The 27,614-nt window shown below is 38.6% G+C and overlaps 1 protein-coding gene across 5 annotated transcripts; it reads left to right on the top strand.

Annotated features, from left to right (window-relative positions):
* The first annotated feature begins 829 nt into the window (after nt 1-829).
* FAM149A (family with sequence similarity 149 member A) lies at nt 830-26,197 on the top strand. 5 transcript variants are annotated; one of them, XM_039388751.1, is made up of 14 exons: nt 830-852; nt 12,386-12,496; nt 13,481-13,613; nt 15,101-15,243; nt 17,491-17,616; nt 17,774-17,944; nt 19,727-19,917; nt 21,292-21,446; nt 22,508-22,611; nt 22,819-23,046; nt 23,363-23,483; nt 24,234-24,362; nt 24,779-24,860; nt 25,691-26,197. In XM_039388751.1, exons 4-14 carry the CDS (start codon nt 15,158-15,160, stop codon nt 25,762-25,764), a joined length of 1,467 nt encoding a protein of 488 aa, XP_039244685.1. In that variant the 5' UTR covers nt 830-852; nt 12,386-12,496; nt 13,481-13,613; nt 15,101-15,157; the 3' UTR covers nt 25,765-26,197. The 5 variants fall into 5 exon arrangements, with proteins under 5 accessions (XP_039244685.1, XP_039244683.1, XP_027591270.2 ...); XM_039388749.1 differs by lacking the exon at nt 830-852 and adding an exon at nt 1,050-1,390 and having other exon boundaries at nt 22,508-22,584; XM_027735469.2 differs by lacking the exon at nt 830-852 and adding an exon at nt 1,052-1,390.
* Nucleotides 26,198-27,614: the final 1,417 nt, after the last annotated feature.

The raw sequence follows: 27,614 nt of genomic DNA, 5'->3' as shown, positions 1-27,614 counted from the left end.
GCTACTTTCTCTGCAGCTCAGTCAGGGCTTTTTGGCACGGTAGGAATAAATGCGGATTGTGCTGCTGTTAGGTTTATGTGCACCTATTCCATGAAGTTTCATCAGAACATATTTATTCCAGTTTGTAAGAAAAAGGCCAAGAACATCTGAATTTCAAATCTCAGTCCTCTGCTTAGTGTTCCATGTGCTCTCTCTGTCAGCTTATTGCACTCCTTGATGTGCTAGGAAGACAAGACAGGGATAAAATCCCGCTTTATACCTTGGTTTTTGTGTATCAGTAGCTGCCAACCTTAAATTGATAGTGTAACTAGTTGCTTATGTGTGATCCTGAGGCTCCTACCTATAAAGCAGCTGTGCCAACTTTCAGCCTCTGCTGTTCTTTTGGACACTACCAAGGGCCGTTCTACATGTTCATATTCTGAGCTGGCAAAATGTTTGCCCTGTCTATAATACCAACCATTACAGTGTTCCCAAACTGCTGTTGGAGTGGTCACACTTCTCTCCATCCAGGCAAGAATCCAATGTTGGAAAGCTAAGGCAAAGTTGGAAAGATTTGCCCTGTCCCCACTTGTGTGCCACTGCTGTGGGGATTTTTAGCACAAGAGAAAAAGGTCGTTCATCTGATTACCCTCTACTGCTCTCCAAACTGCATGGGATGATTGGGAGCATCTTTAAAGGCACGTGTTGGTCCCCAACTGCTCCCTTCAGTGTCTGCCTGGTGAGGTGATACAGGTGTGCTGGGTTGGGTCACTCTGGCTCCCCCCTTCTGTTAAACCCTCTCTGCTCACAGATGTGTGAAGTGGGGCCCTGCTGCCCTGGCAGGTGGTCTTCGTTTCTGCTCCTTAATACTAGGTAGGATGCTAATCGGAGGGGAAACTCCCCTCTTTATTTTGTCGGCTCGCAGGCTGCAGCAGGTTGCTGCGCTGCGCTCGCAGGTGCGCGGGCCGGTGGGGGCGGCTCTCGGGCCTTTGGCCGGCGCGGTGCTCCCCGCCCAGGGCGGTGCGTGCCCGCCGGGCTTTGTTTCGCTTAGCAACGCCTGCCGGGCCGCAGGCGGCGGCAGCTCCCGCCGGAGGCCGCCGCCCCCCATCAGCCGAGCTTGCGGCGCCGGGAAGGGGCTCCCGCCCGCTGCCATGAAGGTGGCGGAGCCGGGTGCGGGTGTCCTCCGGGCCAGGCTGTGCCGCGCCCCGCCGCCCCCCAGCCCGCGCCCCAAGTCCGGCGGGGGCCGCGCAGCGGGCAGAGGCGGCCGCCCCCCGCGCCCGGCTCCAGGCGCGGCTGAAAAGGAGCCCGGGGGGCGGGCGGGCTCCAAGGGGCTGCTCATCACCCTGCCCGACATCGGGGAGGAGGCGGCGGCAGAGGGCGAGGAGGTGGCCGGCATCCCGCGGCGCCCCGCGTGAGTGCGCGCCCCCCACACCTGGGGGGAGAGGGTGAGGTGTGCGCCCCTCGCTCCTGGGGGTTCCCCGCACCTGGCCTTTTCTGTCCATGGGTGCCCTGAGAGGTGCGGAACGTCTCCTTGCGCAGGAATTCCCTTCCCCCGGGTGTATGCCGGAGGTAGGGAAGCGCACCTGTCTGGGCAGGAGCCGTGGTTCCTGCAGGGCTGTAAGAAGGGAAGCGCTGGAGCGGCCCAGGGGGCCCGTCTGAAAGGGATGGGAGTCAGAGTCCGGCCCCGCACGGGCGGAGGAAAACTGCCCGTTCCGAGGGGAACAACGCCTCGGGATGCGCAGGGAGAGCATACCCTGTCCAGAGGGAGCAGAGGGAGTGCTGAGCTTGAGCAGGGATACCGCAGGTAAAGATGCCGCATGTAGGTGGGTGAGTCGTATCAAACTCTGTGCCGAAGCTGCAGCTGCGCATTAGAGCAGACATTTCAGTCACTGTCTTGTAAAATTCTAAAGTGTCAATAACAGGTGTAAAATTTAGTTTGGATGCTTCTGTGTTTTATCTAAAAACTACACCTTGAAAATGTTTAGGTTTTACTTGCACATAAACGAAGCCTGTTAAGTATGTGTGCTTTAGGATCTGGTTGGTGATATTTTGCTACAGCAAAGGTATAGTAAAGTTGTTTCTTAGAATATTTAAAACTGAATAGCTTACTAAAATCAGCAATAGTTGTATTATTGTATTGGTGAATTTTTGTGTCCTCTTACAAAAAAAGCTCCGTGTATGTAATATTAGTACATAAACATCTGTAATTGCTTTCTCTGTAGTACTAAACTATGCTAATCTTTGATATTACTGACTATTTTATTGGGCATTGATAGGAGTGAATATATTTTTGAGAGTTAAGTTTTTAACTCTTCTGGCCTGAAATCTCTTTAGTACGCTGTTACACTTTCAGTTGGAATTTAGAACCTCTACTTTTAGTTTGGTTTCCATGTAGCATAACATTTAAAGTCAAAGCACAAAACCTCCCTAATGTACTTCTTTTATTTTCCCCTCCTCCGATCAAGAGCATTTTGTTTTATTCCAGAATAAACTGTAAGCTCTTTCAGGCTTAAACTTTTACTGCATTTGTGTAAAATAGCAGCCTTTTGCTAATAGGGAGGTTAATTTGGTTTGAAGTGAATTGGCAAGAGTTCTGTTTAGAAGGTATTTGTTGCTTTATATAAACAATACCAGAACAAATCAGTGTCATGTGCCCATAATTTTCCCCTAGTTGCTTCTTTCTTTAGTACCAAAAATAAAGCCAAGTGAAGTGCTGCACAAGTTGGTATTCCTGTTGAAGTGCTGATGACTTTTATGCTTAAAAAAGAAAAGGATGAAATTCACTCTTAAAACAAATGACTGTATTGGAACGAAGAATAAATCCTACTACATTAAAACTGGTTGTGTGCAGCTAAATGCTTATTTCGACTTGCTATTGAAACATTTCTAACTGATACCACTTAATTATTCCCAACTGTTTTACTTTTGTATGCATGGTGACATTTCGAATATTTTACTCATAGAAGTTAAGGTCATTCTGATAAGGTATTGTCTGTCTTAAAAAGAACAAAACCAAACCAGAAAGATGTAGAAGAAGGAATAAGATATATCACTTTGACAAGGAAAGTCTATACCTCCACATTAGCATTTTTTTAATTAGATGGTTCCACTTAAGCTTTTATAAGAAGCATCCTAATTAAATATTGACAACTTTAGTATTTCTTGCCTACAGTTGAGATTTGAATTTGTGAGTTACAGAATACATTATTGATAGGTACATGTTAGAAGCTTTTGCTTTCCCTCCAAAGAAAGTTCCTCCATAACAAGTTTTATTGCTGTTTTCTAGCTGTTTAAAATGTTTTAGAAGACATCAATGGCCAGTGTACTTTCATTAATAGCAATGTAACTAGAAGTAATTGGTTAATAGATGAAAAGATAAATTTTATGTCTTAGTATTTTTTTCTTAGGTACTGACAAGTTGATAGCAAACAAAATACTGTAAGAATGCAAAATAATGAAAGTCTGGCACTTGTTTCTTCTTGGAAGAAATACTCTTGGAAGAATACTCTTCCAAGTATTCTGAATTTTCTGAGCTCCTCAACTACCAGCTGGTCCTGATAGTGTATAGGGCTAAACTATAGCAGCACGTTGTGAGATTTTACATTTATTATTTATTTACATAGTGATTTCACATCCTTTTAATTACATTGAGGGAGCATTAATGAATAAATCTTTTTTCTTCATAATGGAGAAAAAAAATCCACTTTTTAAACTCTTATTTAAAAAGAAATGTTCTGCTATAAAAATGAAATTTCTTTGGAAGATAATAAGGTGCTTTATGCTATACTTACACAATATGCTGATGGCACCAAGATACATAGATTGCTTTTTAAGAAATATTATTATTGCTATCCTAACATATTGCAATAACTAGCAAGGTAAGAGCCCTTACCTGGTCTAAAGTAAGTTGGGCAAGGCTTAAGTTATATTTCTTAGGAGTGGGTAATATTTTGTAGAAACTAATCTAACTGATCCCCTAACACAGGGAAAACATGTTTGTGAACTTGGTGCAAGAAGGGAAGCTTTATCCGTGAGGTACAAATGTCACGGTCTTCTGTCAACTTTTATTTCTCAGGAGCTCAAGCTTTGACCTTCAAAATTATGAACTTTGAAAATATGGGTATAAGTAACTTGATGAGCTGCAGAAGAGGGTGGAAACTGATTCCCTGTCTCCTGTTTTAAGCACTAAGAGCAATAGATCTCTTTCACATATGTAATGCGTACCAACAGAGCATTGCAGTTTACTTAGCTGGTCATTTCCATTTTTGTACTGATCTAAAAGAGTAAATATAGTAATGTGGTGGTTTGCCACGGTCCATTTTTTTCATTGCAAATAACTCTAAAAGAGCGCAGAAATAAGTTTTAATTTTATATGGTACTACACATTCATCTACGTCTTCTAAGTGGATAGAACTAAAAATAATTCCTAACATATTGAAATATTATATGTAACATGAGGTTTTTGGAAAATCTTATGAATTTTCCAGCAAGTCACAGAGTCATAGAATGATTTGGGTTGGAAGGGACCTTAAGGATCCTTCAGTTCCATTCCCCATGACATGGGCAGGGACATCTTCCACTAGACCAGGTTGCTCAAAGTCCTGTCCAACCTGGTCTTGAACACTTCCAGGGATGGGACATCCAGAACTTCTCTGGGCAACCTGTTCCAGTGTCTCACCATCCTCACAGTAAAGAATTTCTTCCCAATATGGAATCTAAACCTACCCTTTCAGTTTTTAAACCATTCCCCTTTGTCCTGTCACTACATGTCCTTGTAAAAGTCCCTCTCTGGAGGGGGGACTGCAGGCCCCCTTTAGGTAATAGAAGGCTACTCTCTGAGTTCTCCCCAGAAACTTCTTCAGCTCTCTCATCCTATAGGAGGGGTGCTCCAGCCCTCCATCTTCATGGCCCTCCTTTGGACCTCCTCCAGCAGGTCCACATTCTTCTTATGCTGGGGCCCCCAGAGCTAGAGGCAGTACTAGCTAATCAGCTAGAGGATAAATGTCAAAAAAAGCCTAGACTCTAAAACCAAAGGATCTCATTTTTGCTCTGTCTTTTATTGTTTTCAGATGCTGAAAATTTACTGTTGTGTACATTGAATATTAGCCTGTGTTGTTTATAGGAAACTGAGATGGCATATTTACAGCCAGGCATATTTCTGATGAAGTGCTCAATAAGTTGGGTACTAGGTCAGCCATGGAAAGCAGAAGAGGAAAGGCCCTTGGCCCATGTTGTTACACTTAACTGTCATCGTGAACACAATCTTGTGAGTTGGGGGACTAGAAGTGGATTCTACTTTATATATTTTTAGTCATTTGTCAATGTAGAGTTCAATGTGCAATTGTTTGTGGGGTATGACACTTTTTAGTTTAGATTTGGCCCATAGTGGCACCAGATCAACTTTTTTTCTTCACCAGTATTTTTGATAATGGAGAAGATTCTTGGATCCTGCAGTAGTTTGGTGGAAGTTTCTGGTCTTTTCAGTGATGAGATCATTCCTGTCAGCTTGATCAAGATCTAAAGGAATTAGAGATTTCTCTTCTTGACAAATTACTGAACTTGGTGCTGGATGCTGAATGAGTCAGTTTATTCTTGCTGTTGCTATAATTTTGTTGAAAAAGTTTTGAAGTGATGTGAATGTGTACTTATGCATGTGTGTACACTATATGGAAAATATGAGTGGGGATTTCTGTGCTGTTTTGGCTCCTTCCCTTGAAAACACATGTTCATACTGTGCAATACATGTGCACACATATTGTGTGTTAGCACAAACTATTTTTACCTGATTTTTTTACATGATAATTTTCTCTAAAATGGAAAACTTAAGTAACCAATACAGGAAGCAATTGGTAAAAATCTCTGGGTTTTTATTGTTTTTCTTTTTTTCCTCTTACCCCTGTATTTTTTACAAAAGCATATTCTAATTAGTTCCTAAAAGCCCTGAAAGTATGTGAGGATTAACACATAAAGCTTTTTAGCATTTTTGCTAAATATATATACACACATACACATTTTATGCTCCAATCAGAGAGTTTGGAATGTTTTTGGTAATTTTTTTTTTAATTCTATAAATTGTAAGGGATAAATCCTAAATAGTATGCTTTAAGCAATGGTATGTGTTATGTTGCAATGAGGTGGTTTAACAATCTCTAAGAATATTGTTACAGTGTTTTCTTTGAGATATAAATATTCATAGTAGTGAGGCAAAACAAAACACAGCATTCAGTTGTATGGTCAGCAAATAACTGTCCGTTGATAAATAAAACAGAAGCACACATAAAAATGTTTCACAGTTTTAGTCAGTTAAAAATATGGGATTACATATGTAAGGTTGAACAAGTTCTATCTTAAATCATCAGTACAGCTGCAGTAACTTGTCACTTGCTAAAACATCTCTCAACTTTCCAAGCAGTGCAGAAGTAAAACATTACCTATGCATAGCTGATGAGATGGAGTACCAGCAAGCCATGTGTACTGTTTTAGAGAATACATGTTTGGAGTACTTACAAATATACATTTACAAAGTATGATTTGTAACCAAGGGAGAGACAGTCCAATAAAAATATTTAATATGACCAGTTGCCTGAAGTTGTACTGACTGCCAGATATTTTTAGTGACATAACCATGTTGCAGTTCTTTACAAAGCGCATATTGGGAACTTTTCTACACCAAAATGTAAATCCCTGTGGATTTTTTATTATGGGTTATTACATGACATTAAGAATACAAACCTTTTGTCTTGCTTTCTATTTTACACTGTATTTTTAATGGCTTTCATGATCTCTCCTTTTCATGTTATTCCCTCTCTTCCTCCAGCTCATTGCCTTTCACAACATTTTCTGAATGCATGAAAGTTTTTACATCCTTACTCTTCCCTCTCCTGACTAGGTGTGCTGAACTCTTTAATAGTCTCCAAAATACATCCTCTATTGGCCAAGTGGACTCCTTGGGATAGACTGGTTACTGTCTTTCTGTCTCCTATCTAAAAAACACCCTCCTATCTCAACCCTCACCAGAAGTTTTAATTATTGTTCAACCCACTGAGTTTAATTTTGATTTCTTTATGATGTTCCTATGACGTGAAATTAAAGTGTACATCATAGTGTACGTAATTTTTTTTTCTTCCTGTATGTATGGACACACAGCTCAGATGCTGCTTGCTGTGCATGTTTATTCAGTTCATAGTTCTAATGTGAGGTGAAAGGTGGCTAACTGCTAGGTCACATAGTGGCATTGTGTCATACAGGCTGCAGCCAGCAAGAAATACAGGATTAGCACAGCAACTTGATGTCTCTTCTTAATCATTAGAAAGTGGCAGTGTGCATGAGGGGTTTCTCGTGGATGTGCAGCAGGAGATTACCTAATTAAATTCTGTCCATCATCAGTGTGTAATGCCTCTGCTTGGCTGATACTCCTGTCAGGGTTTTGGCTGGGATAGAGTTAATGTTCCTCTTAGTAGCTGGCACAGTGCTATGTTTTGGATTCACTATGACAATAAATTGATAACACAACAATTGTTGATTGTTGCTAAGTAGCATTTACCCCAAGTCAAGGACTTTTCGGTGTCCATACTGTAGAATGTCATGCTCAGTATATAAATTGGGGGGGGTGAGTGGTGATGGTGTTGTCTCTGTGGGACCCATTGCTGCTCAGGGATGGACTGGGAATTGGTCATTGGTGATGAGTGATTGTATTGTGTTGTGCAATTGCTTGTTTTTTCTTTTCTTTTTTTTTTTTTTTTTTTTTTTTTTTTTTTTTTTGTTTGGTTGGGGTGTTTTTTGGTTTTTTTTTTTTGGTTTTTTAACCAAGAGGAGTTAAGTTTGTGGGATGGGTGAAGGGTTGTTACTTTGTTTTTCAGTATTGTCTTTCTTCCAATCCAACGCCATGGAAGTCACACTATAGAAAGGACAGAAGAGAAATTTCAGGTTCTCAAGTCTGTTGGGCTACAGAAGCTTTTAGCAGTATGATGTGACATCTTGACATCTCAAACCAGGTGTGTTTGTGGTTCTAGGGGACAGAGAAAGGTATTTCGTGTACCTGAACATATGCAGACTAAGGTCTCCCCATGCTTGCATTGCTTCACTCTGTATTCTAGATACTGTAGAGCTGTTGCCACACAACATTTCAGATTAATTTTTTTTAATTCGCTGTTCAGAGAGGATGAAGTTCTGCACCTGTTCTTAATGATTTATTATATGTCAAATTTTTGTCAGAGATGTATAAACAGAATGGAAAAAAAATGTTCTGATCTCTCTGCTGATGAGAGAAATCTATTTTAAAAAGATATTAACTGAATTTCCAAATGTACATCAGTAACAATATATATTGGGAAAGTTGTGGATCACTTCCAAGTGTTTTGTTAGGGTGCTACTCCCTCCCTCTGTGTTCAGATACTTGATCCTGCAGCAGTAAATGCCTCCTATCAGATCTAAAGAAATAAAACACCTTCTCGAAGACACTAATTAGCATTCTTTATTATTGCAGTTAATTAAGATGATAGTATTTGCCTTACTGTTGATTCATAATTTATATTAAAAAGTCAGATTTACTTCTACAATATCTTGCTCTCAGAATTTGTTTATATTGCCTAGAACCAAGTATTGTACTTGCATCATATTTTTACAATGAACCAAGATTAGAAATAGCTTTAAAATGATACATATAATACTCCACAAGTTCATGCCATCTTAAAGGCTTTATAATTTTGAAATGCATTCAAAATTTGCAGAAGAATAAAATTACTATGTACAAATAAGCCTGTCTTTAAAATTGGAACGGTTTATTGTTACTTTGTTTTGTAAAGGTAGGAACAGAATTTAACACAGATCATGGTGGTTGTCCTGGTTCTGGCCATTTACTGTGCACCTACTGGAATTACCTCAGCTAAACTATTTCAGGAATGTCTTTTCAAGATATCCCACAGTCTTGACTTTGAGAAAGCTGAGGCACAGGGACTGTAAGCAGGAACAGGCATTGTTGTCATCTACTTTGATTTTCTTTGTATTGCTGTATTTATTTGTATTGTGATTAAAGGCTGAGCCAAAGCGACTTCTTTCAACAGCAGTAAAAGTCACTGGATCTGTCTCATAAAAGGTCCAAACCTCTGAAGGAAGAATTCAGTGCTGCTGTATTAACTACATGTAAGTATGCTCAACTCTGAGCACTGTTACAGTAGTGTCTTCAGATATGACCTCTTCTAGGATCTGCAATGATGTTCAGTACTGTCTGTCATACTTAGCAGTTTGTGGTCACTGAAGTTGTTGGAAGGGAGTAAAAGTGCTCTTAGTATGCGGAAAAAAAGGTGTGTGTTTTGTCAAGAAATACAGTGAGAGTGTACCATGGTTGATTGCAATCAAGTTGGACAGATGGCTACCTGACCTAGAGGGAAAAGGATGTGTGTATTTCCTATGAACTTAGTATTTTCTGAAGTATAAATATTCAACTACAATGCTGCATGCTGCAATATTTTTATTTTCTTCTTGCTAATGAGCAGATGTGCTTCCTCTTCCAAGAGAAGCTTTTGTCAGATGCCAGAATTTATGTACGGGAGCTAGAGATGAATGGAGCTGGTGTATTGGTGGAGCTGCTGTAAATTTGCAGCTGACAACCTAGGCTCTGCTCTGGCACGTGATGCGGAAGATCAGTGATGTGCACAGGGATAGTTTGGAGGAGAACTCAATTAATTAACAAGGAAAATTCTTTATTCAGTTGTCTAGCACCGCATAATTTTTGTTCATCTATGAAGGTGGGGGAAACCCCCTCTGGGCAGAAGACCATAAACTGGGCCTCTTTTGGCTGCGCGCGTAGAGAGGCGAGAGGCGGGGGAGATGTACACCGCCCCCGTCCAAGCTGAGGCTTTAACTTTGCCGGCGCCCCTTTTTGGGGGAGAGGCCTTGCCCCGGGGTGTGTCGCGGCGCGGGGGCCCCGCGGGTGCAGCGGGCGGGCCGTGCCGCGCCGGGGCGCTGCGAGGGCCGCCCGGAGCTCCCACATGCGCGGGGCGCGGGGCCCCGGCCCGCCGGGCAGCTGCGGCAGCGGCCGGGGGCTGCTCGTCGTGGGGTGAGTGCGGGGCCGGGGGCTGCGGGCCGTGGCGGCGGGAGCGCTGGCGCGGTGTAGGCGGGCGGCGTGATTTGTTTTGTACCGTCACCATTTAATGTCCGCAACTGCAGAGCCTTCGGCGGCGGCTGGGAGTAGTCGGGAGCTGCGGCAACTCCTGGTGTTTGCTTGCCAGCGCAGGGGAAGTGATGCTGTGGATGTGCTGGGAGGGGTTTTTCCTTTCGTCTTATTTTATTGCAATAATTTCCTGGCACAACTTCTAATGGCATGTGATCCAAGGAATCAGGAGACGTAGCACTACAACATGCAGTGGAACAATGTGGCAGAAACACTATTTTGCTCCATCTCACATCAAGACAAGAGGGAACAGCCTCAAGTTGCGCCGGGAGGGTTTAGATTGGATTCTGGGAAAAAATTCTTCACTGAAAGGGTGATCAGGCATTGGAACAGGCAGCTCAGGGAAGTGGTGGAATCCCTGGAAGGGTTCAAAAAACATGTAGATGAGGCACTTAGAAACAGTTTAGTGGTGGACCCGGCAGTGTTAAGCAAATGTTTGGACTTGCTGATCTTAGAGGTCTTTTCCAAGCTTGATGATTCTTTGATTCTCTGTGTTATGTTATTAAGTATAATGCTTATATGTAGTTTACAAGAGAAGGTCCATGAAATATTACTGGTGGCATTTCTGGGTTTTTCATGTTTGTAGGGTCAGGTTTCCTCCAACCCTCACCCCCACCCCCTGCTCACCGGGTTCTTTAGGAAGTCAGAAAGTCTTACAGATACAGGAGACCCAGTCGGTGTAGTTAGCTTATGTTGCCAAGAGTCTGTCAAGTAAATAAAGCAGCTGGAATTCAAGAGGAAAGGATTCTTGTACAGGCAAATGACTACAGTATGAAGCAGAAGGTAACAGTAAATGGTTTCCTTATCCAGTGGTGTTACATTGGAATCTGTCCAGGGCAGTTTGAGCTAGTTGACCAGGTAAAGACATGAACAGTGAAGTGTGAAATCTTGGTGGTGATATTAAGCTTTGGAAAAGTACTAAGAATGAAGATCAGCTATGATAATATTGAAAGACCTTATAAGGCTGCCTGAGCAATAACCTGGCAAATGAAATTACAGAGAGATATGTACAGGAACAGAAGGAAACAGTATTCTACGTAGAAGATGGGCTATGAGCTCATTGTTACTGCCTGGGAGGTAGATTTTGGTGTTAGGACAGCATGAGACTCCAGTCATGGAACAGGACTGCATGAATTTTCATAGAACCTCCTGCTGCTGATTGGCCAAAAGCGGATGCCTAGGGAAGAGCTAGGATATTTTGAGCAAACACACAGAGATGTTTTCCACTGCTTTTGTACTAGCCTCCAAGAATTTGCAATTGAAGGTCTTCCCTGATGAGAAGTTCAACTTCTGATAGGTTTTTGGTGTCTTATTTGCTAAGATATAGGAGTAGCATTTGTGATGTAGTCCATTTGAGTGGGGAGTTAGAATTTGACACGTATCTTTGTAATATGTGTAATGGCAAGATAAATATCAGGACAGAAAGAAGACAGCAGTCCTAACTATTGCAGGGCAAAGCTACAGTTCTTGTCTAAAGAAATGAAGAAAATTCTTGAACTGTTAGCTCTTTCCTTATAGTTACTCATTCACAAATGTACTTTGATGCAATCATGCATCACAGTTATGACCTGAGGATTTTATGGGATGACAATAGGAACTTTCACAGGTAAAGCACTCCGTTGTTATAAAAATGTTTCAGAGGAACACTTTGACACATCTGTGTATGTTCTGAAGAGATGGGCTTAGCTTATTGATGACAAAACTTAGTGGGATTATAGAAAGATGTGGTTATAAACAGTTTCCATTAAAAGAAGCTAAAAACAAACAAAAAAGCACCTCCCCCAAATAAACAAACAAACAAACATTCCTTCATTAAAACATATACTAAACTAGTTTTAGTAAAGACCACTGTTTGCTTGGCAGCTTATCTGTAACTTTTTTTTATGTGGAGAGACAGCTGAGAAGGTTGACTTATGTTAATGATTGAACAGAAATACACAGGTAAATAAATTACTGTATGGACAGTTACTGGTTTGTGCCTTTGCTCTGTTGCTGCAATTGTGAGGTGCTGCCACATTTGTGCAAAGTTTAAACTGCACAATTGAAGGGGGATGCCTGTGGAGTTAAACAAATCTATTTTAAAACAAGGTAGTTTGTTTCAAGCAAATGTTTGTGTTGATGGATAGGATCGAAAAATTCAACAGAGTAGTTGTCTTTCCCTCCTCCCTCCCCTCCATTGCAGGTGCAAATTAATTTTATTTAAAATTATGAAATGATGTGTTTCTGTGTTTATAGGAAGGGACTGTCCAGAGGTTCCACAAGTCGGTGTATCTCCGGAAAAAGTGGAGAGTCTCTTCCATCAGTTTTTGCCAAAAATGTGCAGGAAGCCATCGACAATTATACTTGGTATGCATGTACTTCTGTAACAGTACTTCATTAATGCACTTTTGACTTAGACATTTCAAGATTGGGATCAATTTTCACTTGTCATGCTTCTAGTTCTTCTCATGAATAATAAGTGTTGCTCAACCTAATTCAGGATATAAATTGAACTAACCCATATTTTAGAGGGTTTGAACTTTACTCCCAGTTTGCATTGTGGATTTGAGTATTTTGAGACCATAGTAAAGGTCACTGATTAAGTCTGGAAGGAGAGTCAGACTTCATGATTCAGTTGAAATCGTGCTTGCCAATGTTGCAGGTTAGTTAACTTTCAAGAAGTTTCATTTCGGATGACCCTGGTTAGAATTTACCTGGCCTGCACATTTGATTGCCATTACTTTCCTTGCATCCCAGTGTGGGTGGTAACTGGCAGGGACTAGGTAGGGCTTCGAGGACTTTAATGCCAGAGCTCAAGATTTAAAGTACACCAAGTTTAACAACATAGAAGGCACTGCATACAGATATATAATTCAATAGTATTTGAAGCATTTGTAGAGATCTTGTGCTTAGTTTTGCAAATGTTTTCTTGTGATAACTTCTAATGGAGTTAAAGAAGGCTTATGTTATCTATAACGTGTGGTTTTTCATAAGGTCACTAGCTGAACTGGTGAAACCAAATAATTGTTAGAGCTGGAAATATAGGTACATGGGTACAGATATATTTAAATACATACACACATATATATGCATATTTTAGAGGGCCCATACAGTTGCAATGATATATATACATACAAAAGTATAATAGTGTAGGAGGAATTGCCTTTAAGGCAGTAAATGGTACTAATAGGAGCAGGTATTCGTAGCACTCTACTTCAAAATGTGTGCTTGCACCTCTTCAGCTCAACAGGAATATGTGTTGCTGTCCATTTACGTGATAGGTTGCTTTATTTTAAAAATGTTTATACAGAAAATAATCGTGTTTTTCATTTTAATTTGTCATATTTTCAGTGAAACACTTTCATCACTTTCATCTAGTGGCTGTACAACACCCACGGAGTTGAATAATTCTTGGTCTGGAATAAACAGCTATACCACTGGTTTGTCTACTGAAAGAAGTTCGGTTTACTCCTGGAGGGATGATGTGCGTCACAGAAACTTTTACAGTTCCCTTTCTTTAAATATTGTAGAAAAAATTAATATTTACTGAAAATGGACATGCAGCACCTCATCCATAATAGCCTAGTGATTGAATAAATTGAATTAATTGAATTTTTTAAAAAATAGTTTTGTTTGCAAGTTGGTATCAGTGCCGCTAATGTGTAACAAAGAAAAATGGGAAAAAAATACGAAATGATGAAGTTTGAGGAAAACAAATCTGTTTTACTGAAGAAGGTAGGCTTAGGTTTCTGAGTCCATCAGAATTATTAAATATGTGTTTTCAAATACTGCATAGTGCAGGTGATGTCTAAACTGAATTATTCTCAGTGTTTTCAGTTATAAAGTACGTTCATGAACATGTGTATAATTTTCCCAGTCTTGGTAAATATTTAGCTCTTACGTAAGCTCAGTTCCGTTTTGTAGATGATGCAGAGAGAGGTTGTACCTTTTAAGGAGGCTGACCTCTGAGGCATACCTGGTGCAGGCTGGCAGTGTTGAATAAATCCAAAAGCATTGCAGTTGCTGCCACTTTCATTTTAAAAAGCCTTCCATGGCTCGTAGTGGTAGTTCTGCCATTATTCTTGCATAATGTCCTAACCTTTAGGGTACTGACCCTATCTGTCACTGCCAGCCCTTCAGGAGAAAGCCTCACTCTGGGTTATACAATAACCTGTATGAGAGTTATTTTCTCATTCCTTCTCGGTGTGATCCCTTCTGTAGCCTGAAATGCTTTGAAGCATTCAGCTGGAAGCGAATAAACGTGATTCGGGCCCTGAGTATTACCACTTTTTTTAGTATATCGAAGTATCTAATGTGAGTGGCAAATGTCATTATGAACAGTGCCCCAGCCGAGGAACCCTCAGCCAAGTGTTTGTCTCCACATCACTGGATAACATTAGGCACTTCCCTGCTATTTTCGTATGCCTCTGTGCTCACCTGTCTCTGGTTGCACTGATTTGTGGGTTCAGTGAAGAGGTGTGGAAGGGCATTTCTCACACTGAGACTGTTTCCTAACCACCAGACTAGGTCATGCAGATGGAAGGTGCCCCCTCTTTGCCCTCTTAGCTTTTTTACTGAGAAAGAGCAGGGAGCTTTGATGCCATGGGTCCCAGAGATGCAGTGTGCATGCTTCATGTTGGAGCAGGGAGCAGGCTGGTAGTCCAGACACATTATAGCTTTTTTTTTTTTCTGTTGGCTAATCCTGGGCAGCTGCCAATTATCTGTTAACATCCTAGAAATGTGGGCTTCTAGTTCCTTTTTGCTAAACCAACTTGCTCAAGTCAACTATATGGGATTTTTTTTTTTTTTTTTGCATTGTGGTATATAAATTGTGTGTCTCAAATAAATGGTCTGAACATGCATTCTGACATGCCCAGCTAAATTGATTCAAGTTGTTTTGTTCTTTATATATTGTGGTAATTTTAATTTAGACGCCAATTTGCTAACAACTATTAACTTTATAATATGTAGGAATTTGATAAAGCCAACACACAAAGAGTGCATCAGTTATTTTTGGAGATTGATGAAATGCTGTTTGAAGGAAAAGTGACCACCCAAACGCAGAGCTTGCAGGTCGAATGTGCCGATTGGGTTGAACAATTTCCTCACCTAAGGTAAAGAAACGTTTTGCTAGTACTAGTTTTCATCAGTTATCATTCTAATTTGTATTTTTGGGGTACCCTCTTATGGCTGCTGATGTATGGCATCAGCAACACTTACGCATTCAAATCTGTATCTCTGGGACTGAGCTGTGCCATAGTTGCACAGTAAGTCTGGAAAGTGGTGCTTTACCACTAATGCCCATTATTTTGCTTAGTACAATGATTGCAGGCAAAGGTAATTTAGCAGGATGTAATGACAAAATAATAACACATCATTTTCATAATGACTTTTCCTAAATAAACAATACATCTTGTAAATAAATATTTGATTTTATTGTAATTGAAAACATACTGTGAAATTCCAAGAAATTCAGTAATTCTGTATTGATTCTTTTAAAAATTAATGAAATATGAAGGGCAACCACATGCCTCACGTATACTGCACAGCCACAACATCCTCCTAGGCACGTAAAACAATGTGTTATATTAACCCAGCAATAACCAATGAATAGATATGCGGATGCACACATGATTAATGAGAATTGCTTTGCATAGATGTGCAGAATTTCTAGGCAACCTGATGACTGCTTCTTGTAACACAGGGGACAAGTCAGTGTTGCTCTGCATTATACTGTCTTGCCTTCATAAATAGTGGCATGACATTCTTTATGAGATGTGGTTACTCTTATTCTAAACATAGGCCTGCATGTGTAATGACTATCTTCTAGTCAATAGTTTGTTAACACCATTAAAAAGAATGCTTTCAATAACTGTGGTATGCTTTCAGTGCTTTTAGGTAATTTGCAGAGGCTTGGTACTTGGAAATATAAACTAAAATCAACTAACAATTTCTTTGTCGTGAAAAAGGCAGAATTGCCAAATAACTGAGGCAGTTTTCACTAGCATCAAGCCATGTTTTGCCTTGTTTACATACTGTGAAAATTAATAGAGCATGCATAAAATGGAGATTTTTGTGCTGTGTAATTCAATCAAAATATTAAGTAATTTCTCTATATTATTTAGGATATTTTCACTGGGTAGAATTTATTTTAAGTGATTTCCTGTATGTAGTATTTTTTGATTCAAATCTAATGCTGGCAATACCAACCAGGTCCAAGAGGTTGAAAGTAAATTGAAGAAATCTGGGAGCTTCTGCATCATTTGCTACTAAGGGATGTGCTACCTCCTGTGGTTTGAAAAGAAAACAAAACTTATTTTCATTTATTAAGATGAAACTTTTAAACTTGGTGTGTGTTGACTAGTTACTCAGAAGAATAGCTTCTGGGATGCCAGATTTATTTCTGAGTTGTGCTTCAAATTGCTTGCTGGCTGTCCTTTTTTTTTTAATTTATAAAACAGCTGTGTTGGTATATGAGTATGTGGCTCAACATGTGCGAATAAATACACTCAAGAATTGTCATCAATAAGAGAAAGATCAGATCTATTAAAGAGAAAGCTTTTTGTTCTTGGCTTACAAAATAAAGAGTGAAAAAGGCCATTGCTTAGAGCTTCATGTGGCATAAAGTGTTGTTCTGTAAAAGCTAGTCTCAAGAAAACATGTTCAGGTGAGTCTGAACATTGCTGCTTGCACTACAGATTTGACTGGTAAATTCTGTTGAGATCCCTTGTAAATTCTAGTGAAAAACAATTCAGTAAGGAACGATTATTTAACTATACTGTGTTCAGAAATTATTTTATAGCGTAATTTTGTGTATATTTATTAGAGTTGCTTTTATCCCTCTGTTTATCCCTCTGTTTTAGAGTTGCTGTCTATCCCTCTACATTATGCATTTTGGAGTTCCTGCATTTTCTGAACATTACTCCTAGCCTTAATTTTTCATGTAAACATTATTGCTTAGCACTTTTGCTCACATTGATGGATACTGAAGTTAGATAAGTGAAGGCACAGCAGATATTATTTGTCTTCTGCATCCATTTTTAAATGTTTCTTACAGAGTTTTGGTAAGAAAGGAAGTGTGTTTATCTGGCTTTAAAATAATCTAACAAGTTTGACTATTTGCTCTTAAAATTTATAAAGTAGAATCTCATCTAGTGTAAATCAGCTTAACTTTAATAACTTAAAAACTGGGTGATGTTGATGTATTACACAAGGCTCTGAGCCCTCCATGAGTTGCTTTTGAAAGCATATATAAGGTGTGCTTTTACATTACCTACTGTTTGCAGGTATTTGTATTCTGGATCTTTGCATATGGCATAGGCTTCCATCTAAGAAACTGCTTGTTCTCTCCTTTTATTCAGGGTTCTAGGAAAGCAGCTTCTAGTGCCAAAGGATGAAGGCTTTCAGCATTTTCAGAGCAGAAATGATGCCTATGTGGATACTAAGTGTCTGCCTGGCCTCTGTGAATATACTAGTAATACAAAAGAGTATGTTGATTTTTTTTCAAGTTTTCGTCTTCCCCCCTTCAGAAGTATGTACAAATACTATTTTTGTATTGCCGAAACATATCAGTATAATTAAATATGGACTTTCTTCTTTCTTTGAATGTTGAATTTTCATTTTGTTGATTTTTTTTTTTTTCAGGCTCTGCATTTCGGGCTCTAAACTGATCCCTACAGTATCTCCAATACATAAATCACTGGATTCAAGTTCCACTAGGATTTCTGACTCAGCCATGTATTCCTTCCTGGAAGAAGAAATCTATGATATGGATGGAAAAACAGAAGAATATCTTGCCTTTGACAGCAAGGAACTGTAAATAACAGATATATGTATTTTTGAAGAATATAATGAAAAATTATCAGTGAACCCTGTTAGGGTTCATAAATTGTGTTTCTCTTCTGTAAGATACAGTTCCTTCTGTCCCTGTGTTTGGTAACACAGTGGTCAGAGCACTCACTGAGCATGTGGAAGATTAGGTATGTTGTCTTTCTAGTGGTTCAAAACTCACATCTTCCATGTCAGAGAGATGTGTCTTAACCACTAGTTGTTTTGAGGTGTTTGGTGCATGGAGATTAAATATTCAAAGAATATTTAATTTTGAGATGGGGTAGAATGAAGGCATCCCTTCTTCCCAGGTGAGTGCCTTGAGCAGCAGGTTGTTTAGGGTCATTATACTGTACATTCTCTTATTGTCTGCCCTGATAAAGAATCTTAAATTCTTTCAGTGCAGTGTATTACAACTTTGTGAGGAGAGCTGCCGGTTGCAGCCTGCATTCAGAGCATTTTTGTGAGGGGCAGGAGTCAGTTATTTTCTTGACAGTCAACTGAGTTTCCTGTGAGCCAGTTGAATGTTCCAGCAACTAGGCTACTGGGTGGATCAAAGATCATAATGTACTGTTTCCTAAAAGGCCTCTATGAGGGGAAAACTTTGGTAAGACTAGTTGGGCACAAAGCATAGCTTTTTGTGCTAAGGCCTTATGCACATTCAGGACAAAGACATGGTTGTTCTGAAAACCTGAGGAATGAGACTGACAACCTTTCAGTCCTGTTTTTGAAAGAGAGGGCCGGGGTTACTGCCTTTGAGAATACTCTTAGTATTCTTCTCTCCTCATTTTGCGAAGTAAGCAAATTTAATTTGGGAGGGACGCTTGCCTGAAGGTGTGTTTTCTCCTTTGTGCCTCCTTCGCATGCCTCTTGTTTTCTTCAACTCTGAAGTACCTTGTTCTCCATAACTAAAACATTAGGCATTAAAAAACCTGATATGAAAATAACTTGGTCATATTGTGATTTGGACTGCTCAGCCACGTTTCAGTTGTAGTTAAGAATTATGCAGTTAAGTTTGAGGAAGAAGTGACTGAGAAAGGGAGATAGTAGAAACCAGTATGAATTTGGAATCATCTTTATGATCTCAAAAAAAATGCATTCCTTAGAAAGAAATATGATGGCATTAAAAAAAGAAAAAGGTGAAAACTTCCTTCCTGAGAGGTGTGTTAGAAGACCAAGTTAAGAAATGTTGCTGCAATGTACTGCCCTAAGTAGGGAGGAGACAGAAAAAACCCCCGAAAAACCATAACTGTCCTCACAGCAGTGGAAAAGAAGAAGGTATGTGTAAGGCTATAGGCTCTGCTATTCTTGTCAGACTACAGAAATCCTTTAAAGTTGTTTTTTCTTTGATCGATGGTGGAGTGCTGCAGATGTGTGCAGGTACACAGGGCATGATAAAAAAAGAAATATTCTATGTTATGGTCCTCCTGACAAATGCAACAGATAATAGTTCATTTATGTTACTGTAAAGAGTTAGGATTTAGTCTCAAATGACTAAGTGCCATGTATAAAGGTTTTTCCTAGAGCTGCAGATCTTTCTGTTGTAGTGCCCTGGTGGGATTCTTTAAATTTTCAACTGCAAGCAAAAAAATAAAAGAAATCCTTATATGTGTATGATAGGTTCTGTTCCCATAGGTGCATTTGAATTTGAATTTTTTAGCGATCTGCAGCTGACTGCCTTTTCTTCTGTATTTATGTTTCTGTATTGGAAGGAAAGGAAAAAAAAGGCAAAATCCATAAGAGTTCTTTTGAATTTGTTTCCTTTATTAGTAATGATGAGAGTTGGGAACAAAAGAAGATGTGTCTCTCTGAGAAGAGGAGTAAGCGTGGCATTCCCCCTGTTTCTCCCAATGCCTGTATCAGAGATGCTGTGGCTTCTGAAGTGTTTGATCATGTTTGGAGCAGTGTCATTGGAATATTGGAAGAACTGATTAAAAAAAATTGGGAAACTAGTATCCCAGGTATCTGATATTTTCAAATACGGTGTTTATTAAATCTAACTCAGAAAAGTGATTCTCCCCTACTCCTTAAAATAACCAAATTTTCCAAGCTTTATTTGAGATAACCAGTGCTGGAGCACTGTAGGATATGTAATGCCTTGCCATGAGAATTTGCGCACACACACAACACACACATGCACATAAAATAAAAACTTCTTTATTAATTTTCAGGGATTTTTTTATGAGAGGTGGGAAAAAAGGGAAAAATACTTACTGAAATAACTTCATTTTGGGAGAGCATGTTTAAAAAAATAAAAATCACTGGCTTGAGATGCAGATTGATGCTGTTAGCAGGGGATCACTGACGATGTGATGCGAATCTGGAACCTAGGAATCAGTCTCCTAGTCCTCACTGTTTGAACTTTGTTAATTAAAACCCCTTTAGGTAGGAGATAGACAGTCTTGCTGATGTTAGGAGTTCATGAGTATGGGATGAGGAAATGGTGACGCATGTAATTTTATGTTTTCATATTCTGTCGGACCGTAGCAAGGAAAATTAACTAGAAATGAAAATCTATTTATTGTGCATATATTGTCTTTGGAGGCTGAGGGAAATTCCCATTCTTTCAATGTATTTTAAAAGGATGGTAATAGAAGAATACCTGAGGGGGTTTGGGAAGTTACCTCAAGTATAAGGTACACTCAACCTCAAATATAAGAGTAAGTTAGAAATGGCAAAATTCCTCAGAATGCTTACAGCATCAGAATTTAACATTTCAGGTGTTACTGAAATATAAAAGTTCCTTTCACACCACAGGCGGATTGTTTAGCTCTCAATACTATAGTTTAGGGAGGATAGCTTAGCAGTATTATGATAGGTTTGCTCTTCTATCTTTTTGAAGGTCATGAACTTATGACAAATTGCTAGTTACCAAAGTATCTCAACTAGGAAGGAAAAGAGTTTGTATTTATAATAGAAATAAGATAGTAGTTTACACTCAAAACGAAACACCATGTAGCTGCTGTCAGACAAGGACACTATCAATAGACTTTTTGTTTTATATATATTTTTAATTTTTTTTTGCTGCTTAAAAAGAAAAATCTTTGGGGATTTTTAAATAACATTTCAAAGTCTTAGCAATATTTCCTTAAACACCCACCTCCAACTCTAGCTGTATAGACAAACTTGTATGTCAGTGTCAGAGAAAGCATAAACAAATGGGAAAGCTTTTAGAAAAACATCATTTACGGTAGATTTTTAAATAATACGGAAACTTAAAAAGATATTAAAGTCTTTATTTACTGTGAAGTGTAATATTTTTTGAACCTCAACAAAGGATGGCCAGTAAACAGAAAATTCCTCTGATTACATCTTCTTTTTTTGCTATTGTCCAGAGTGTGACAAAAAATTGGAAAAACTGAAAGCTGTTACAGCAAAACTGCCACATTTGCCAGCCATTCATATTATAACAGATGCTGGGAGCATTCCTCTTTCCAGAGGCTCTGAAGCACGAAGTGTATCTTTTGGACCTCATTCTGTTTCATCACAGGTAAAAATAAAAAATAACTTTCTGTCAAATGATGTTCTTTTTTTCTGCAAATCTTGGACAGTCTTGGTTGAAACTTGAAAAAGGTCTTTTTTCCACCAGTTTTGTTTTGTTTTTTTTTATACCAATTAGGTGTGCTTAAAGTCATCTGATTTAAAATGCGGGTTAATTAAATGTACATTTTTTATTTGTTGTCACTTGTTTGTCTGTGGTGGTTCTTAAAGATGCCATTTACCCCTAAGATATTGCTGCAGTTGCTTTACTAAGAGAGTCTTGTTAGACTGTATTTTTGTCCTAGACTGTATTCTGTCCTTAATTTTGCTTTATTGTGGTCCAGTAATTTCTTCTTGATAGAATTAAGAAAACAAAGTGGGCTTTTCCCTGGACTGCAGAGATGTGAAATTGCAACTTCTTTTTCTCTGCAGTACATCCACCAGCACGTTGGCACTAGGCATTACCTGTCTGTGGAAGCTCGTGTTTATATTGATAAAATGTTCTATTTTGTCCTGCTTCCTGCCTCCTCCCTCTGTCACGTGCTTTGCACATACGTTTCCTTTTTCAACCACCACTTCTGTTTTTTTTCTTTCTCTGTCGAGTTCAAGCAACTTCATTCTCTTCCATCTGCTCTTTTTCCATGCTTGTTAAGCAGTGAGATAAGGACAATGGAAAAGATAGTTACAGGGGTCTTGCTTCTCCTCTTTGGTGTGCTTTGCTCTGTAGTGCTCCCAGCAGCCAGAAGTAAAATGCTTAGATAAATAATTCCTAGACTCTATGTCCTGTGCTGAGGGAAAATGGAAGCTTTGGAGAATCAAACTCTGTCTTCAACTGAAAGAGTATTTTAAATTGAATTGCACTTCAATAACAAAATTATGAAAGTCATATTTGTAAAAATCTGTTTTAAATAAGTGAAATTACATAGTTGCACCATCTACTATTGAGAATTCTATTAAACTGTCTTAATAGAAACTTTTCTAAAATACAAGTAAAATATCTCTTAACTATGTGCTTTTTGAGGTCTTCCTTCAAAAATATAAAGGTTAACGCATAGTTATTGCTTTTAATAGGTTCAGCGTTTCTCCAGCAACTTCTGTAGTGATTTGAATGGTGTGATGACAATTCAAGCAAAACCACTCCAACAGAGGCATGTTACCAGAGTAGAAAAAATACAGTAGGTTTTGATATTGACATTTTCAAAATGTGACATAATTCACACTGCATAAAAAATGTTTTGCAATTAGAAAAAGGCAATAAAAAGGCAGTGATTTCGTTTGTATGTATTACTGATGTGATACTGATTTGCAGAGGTTGAAATGGTATGCTGTTAAGGATAAAAGGATTCTTGATCCCAATTCATAATTTCTTTGTCTTTCCCTAGGAATGAGCAAGAAGACAAACAGCAAAGCACTGCCTCCACTGCTCCAAATTCAGCACATGCTAGGCTGGGGAGAATTTCTGATAATAGTGTTCTGTCATCATCTCAGGCACTGCTGGCATCTTCTAGGAAACTACCAAACCATCGGAGGTTACCTTCTCTCACCTCTGACCAACTCTGCTCAAAAGTTCCTAATATGTACAATGAGGAAATCCTAAGACGGACAAAATTGTGAGTTTTTAATTTTATTCTCTGCTTTTCTCAGAACTTTACTGAAATTTCACCAGTGAAAGATTTTGCAAAATACTTGAAAACTAAGCCATGATTTGTTATTAATTGTAGAATTCAGAGAGAAAAAGAAAGCAAGCCGAACCATGCTTTTTTGAGGAAAGGCATTTGTTTTATTTTTTTATTGCTGTATTAGGTGCTGTTATGTTTTGTAGCCAAGCTCTATAAAGAAATGTACTACTTTATAATTTCATATTGCTTCAGTGAAGAAGTCTGTAACATGAATTTTCCTAAAAGAAGAACACTTAAAATTCTGTAGGGTTGCCAGCTCAGATCATTTATCTTCTGCTCATACACCTGCAACACGGAACAAGTTACCACCAATAAATTCTGATGCTCTTGAACAATATCTTTCAGTACCTCAACTGCAACAGAGCTCTGTAAGTTGTCTTCATTTTGTACTGGTGAAGAACTTCAAGCTATTCAGAAATAAACTGCTCCGTATCACTGGTTGAAAGGACCAATTTTACAGTTTGTTTTGGTTTGTATTTCATAGATGGTTTTAACATGCCAATGTGAATTACACTGGGATATCATTACAATGCAAGAGAAGTCAGTTTAAAACGTCAGGTCACAAACAGATCACGGTGGAAAGACTTCTCTGACAACAGAAAAATCTGGTTTAAAAAAATAGAAAAACAGCAAATCAACAAGATAGTAACCTTGCACATTTATGTATCTGGATTTAAAGGCTCCTTTCAGTGTTTTATTCATTAATGTTAAGTTATAAGAAGTAGAAAATTATGCTGACTGAAGCAGAAAAGGATACCAACTGAACAAAACAGATCATCTTATACCAGCCTATTTTTGAAGGTTGGGGAAGTCATAAATTACCAGAATGAAAGTAGATTGGCATGTTGATATTACTCTTCTTCTGAATAATATTTTGAATTGAGATAAATGTAAAGTCTTTTATTATTTTAATTAATGTAAGCCTTTGGGAATTATAGACTAGTATTAGGAACAGTCTCACATCTGTTTGAAAAACATGAGAACCCTTAAATTGGTGCTTTTGGTCAGTGAAAACATATTTTTCTTTTCTCCTTGTGTACTTTTGTGTGGCAACAGAAAAAAATATTTTAACTGATTCAATTGCTGCATTCTCTTAATGTTTTTTTTAATTCTCTCAGCATCAAGGACGATATGCTCTTAGCAGAGTGTCAAGTGCAGTGCCTCGCAGGATAGAGCAACCGGCACTCAGAGAAAGAACTGTTACTGTTAATCAATCTTCAAGGCCCAACACAACTCATACGTTCAGGGTATGTTACAATATAAGTAGAGACATGTCAAGGGGAAGAAACTTTCATTCAGGCCCAGTGTTGATCTACAGAAGGTCTCATTTCTCTCCTAACTTCTGATGTACAGGGGTTCTTGCTACCTGTAGAGAGGAGGATGTTAAAAGTCTTGGGGAGGGTGTGGGACTATTGTATGAGGAAGAATTTTTTTTCAGGTCTAATGTATCAAACTGTTCCTTTGAGGGTTGTACATGTGTTAGAGGTGTGCAGTCTTCGTTTGAGGGAGTCTGTATGCTAGAGGTGTACAGTTTTAGTGCTGCTTGTAGCTTTGTGCTTTGGTAGGATTCAATATACTGGATTAGATCATAAAAACCATCATAAAACCATTTCAGTAGATAAGTGTATCGCACTAGCTAGTAGTATATCTTCCCTTTTTACAGAGAGACACATTTCAGAAGAGATCACTGACTCCTATGGATATTGCTAACCACAGAGGGATGGGTCAAGGATTTTTGACTACAGGTAGGCAAAATAAGAATTACTTGGAAAGTAAAAGGCCAGAAAAATCTATGAAACCATCATACAGTCAAAAAGTGAAGTGCTCAGGAGGAGTCATCTTGGCATAAAAGAACAGGTGTACTTGGCAGGATCTTTTGAGTTTGGTTTTACAGTTTCTTCTCACTTGGTCTGAGTTAGTCCTAACTGATTGGTAGGAATCCTGTAAAGCTTCTTTTTGTTGTTATGACATGGAAGGAGAAGGATTTCCCATCGTCTTGTGTCTCTCTCTCTTTTTTTTTTTTTTCTTTAGTATTTCAGCATGTTTACAATTATGGCAAGAGTAAGTGGTGTACACATGTACAGACTAGATATTTTTGCAGCTGCTAGAGTAGTAACACAGATTTGTGCTTGTGAGCTATTCATGACAAATTTTACTTTAGCCCCCAAATTAGTAAACTTTTTATGCGAAAAAAAGTTTAAAATATGCATTTTTAATAGAAGTATAAAGCTCTCTTAAATTAAAAGAAAAAATCAATATTGACTTGCAACTGTGTCTTTCAGTTGTAATACCGAAAAGAGAGCAAACCCTGTGTGGCTCATTTTGTTTCATTTTTACAATAAAGCTGACTAGCTAGTTCCTGACTTAGTTTGAGTCTTTGTATATAACCCTTACTTGTTTGGAAGTTCCTTGAGTTTAAACAATTATAGAATTGGCATAATTATATAAAAGGTGATGTAAAAATAAGGGTGGGTTAGCAAACATTGATCTGAGCAGACTAGTGGAAGTAACTTACATATAAACTTGGAGTGTGTTTCAGGAATTATGACAATTAACAGTGTTCTATATTTTCCAGGCTCACAGCATCACTACAGATCTGTTCAGAGGAATCCTTCAACCTCAAGAAAGAGATTTCAAATTGCTTCTTAACCCATTTTAGAAAGAAGCAGAAACTCTCTTCACTGAATGACTGAGTGAAGCACTAAATTTGCCACCTAGTATCTTTGTGTAATAAAGACGGTGTGCAGTATGCTGGTGCTTACTGAGCCTTGCAATCTTCAGGATATCTGCATTGCCTTCTTTTAAAATTGTCTGACCAGAGGCTAGATTAAAAATTAGAGCAAAATGAAATAAATGGTTGAGGTGTCTGCTCTGTTTGCAGCATCAAGATGTTGCTGTTGCACTTTCTTCTCAGGCATTCCTCCTTTTTGTGTCTTTCATAGGGAATTCTGTGTGTAGAAGTGAATAAGTTATGTTGAGGCTGTAAAGTCCTGCTCCCACTTTTTTTGTTTACTCAGTGTTAAGGATGTTCTAGTCTATGTAAACATCAGTCATATATAAAATTTATACTTTTAAACAGGAATTTGCAGTACTTCCTCCTTAATCACTGTTTCAACATTTCTCTGTTTTTCTGCTTGTAACAGTTGGTTTCTTACAAATATTGTCTGTCCTTACTTTTTCTTTGTTGTTTAATTCTTTTGTAACGGAATTCATTCATTGCTTTTGCTTACACTGTTCTGATGATCAATAACTATGGGAACTGCTGGGATAAACTTTGTTTACAGGAAATAATTTTTTCCCTGCCAGTCCGAACATGTTTATAGATGCCGAGCAATTGAACCAGCATGCTGACAAGTGTGTAAGACTGTTCCCACTTCTTGAGATTTCTTATAAAATAATGTTTGTTATTGTACAAATTAATCATCTTTTGAAATATGTGAGACTTAAACAAGAAAATATGTACTTAACTGATGAAAGCATCATTTCATACCTCTTTGTGTAGACCCAAATGGGAAGATCAAAGAGGAGACTTGGAATTGTGTTCTGTCCAGCAAACAAAGCACTGATCAGATCCCTGGCTATTCGTGCTGTGAGCATTCAGAGTCAGGGATTCCTCCTTCCATCAGAGAGCCAGTAGTTGAAGCAAATGTGTTTGAAGTGCTGTTGAAGTGTAAAGGAAGGATGAAAAAAAGTTACTTGCCCAAATTGTGCAGTTAAGACTAGTAACAGTTTTTTCTTCTACTTAGGAACTAATACCAGTTCTCCTCACTTTTTATGAATGTTCAAGGATTGATAATCCAAGGCCTAAAGCATTTGTAATGTATATTTCATATCTATACTGTTAATCAGATTTCTTTTTTTGCAAATGGTTTGTAAGCACTGTATTCTTTTGAATACTGGCTTAGTATTTGTCTTTGACTACACTAAGTTCACTCACTGGTGATGGTATGTTATAGTATCTGAGAAGGCAGAATGCTTGAACTTTGAAGTTGCAGAGCAATTTCATACAGTTGCAGGTCAATTTGATGAAGTTTCTTCAGAAATCTCATGTCAAAGATGACTTAACTTCCACAATTCACTTTCCAAAATTCCAGAATTAGTGCTTTCAGCAACATGTCCAAAATATACTTTTGCTATTGTGAGTGCTTCCTCCTCTATTGTACAGACCTTGAAAAGAAAGCAGAGAAGCGATGGCAAAATGTGTCCCTTTCCATCTTGTACTTTGCATTTCATAGCAATGCAGATCTTATGTTGTGAACTAAATGAAAAGATGAACATGCACTGGTCGATTCTGTAGCAACAGAAGTGGTAACCAGTGAATCACTGAGGAGTGGTTCATCATCTGGCGCTTTGCAAAAGAGAGAAGATTGCTGACATCTGTGAAGCAATGGAGCTCAGTCAGTTGATCTCTATATGGAGAGAAGAGCAGAACAACAAACAGTCTGCTAATTACTAGAGCAGCAATGGAATGCTCTCAGCTGGCAGGAGAGAGGGAAGAG

The sequence above is a fragment of the Pipra filicauda genome, unplaced genomic scaffold (assembly GCF_003945595.2).
Source record: "Pipra filicauda isolate LSUMZ 115617 unplaced genomic scaffold, ASM394559v2 scaffold67_size6003252_pilon, whole genome shotgun sequence".
Classification (NCBI taxonomy): Eukaryota; Metazoa; Chordata; class Aves; order Passeriformes; family Pipridae; genus Pipra; species Pipra filicauda.
The sequence above is the reverse complement of the archived record's forward strand: the minus strand, read 5'-3'. Positions and strand labels throughout refer to the sequence as shown.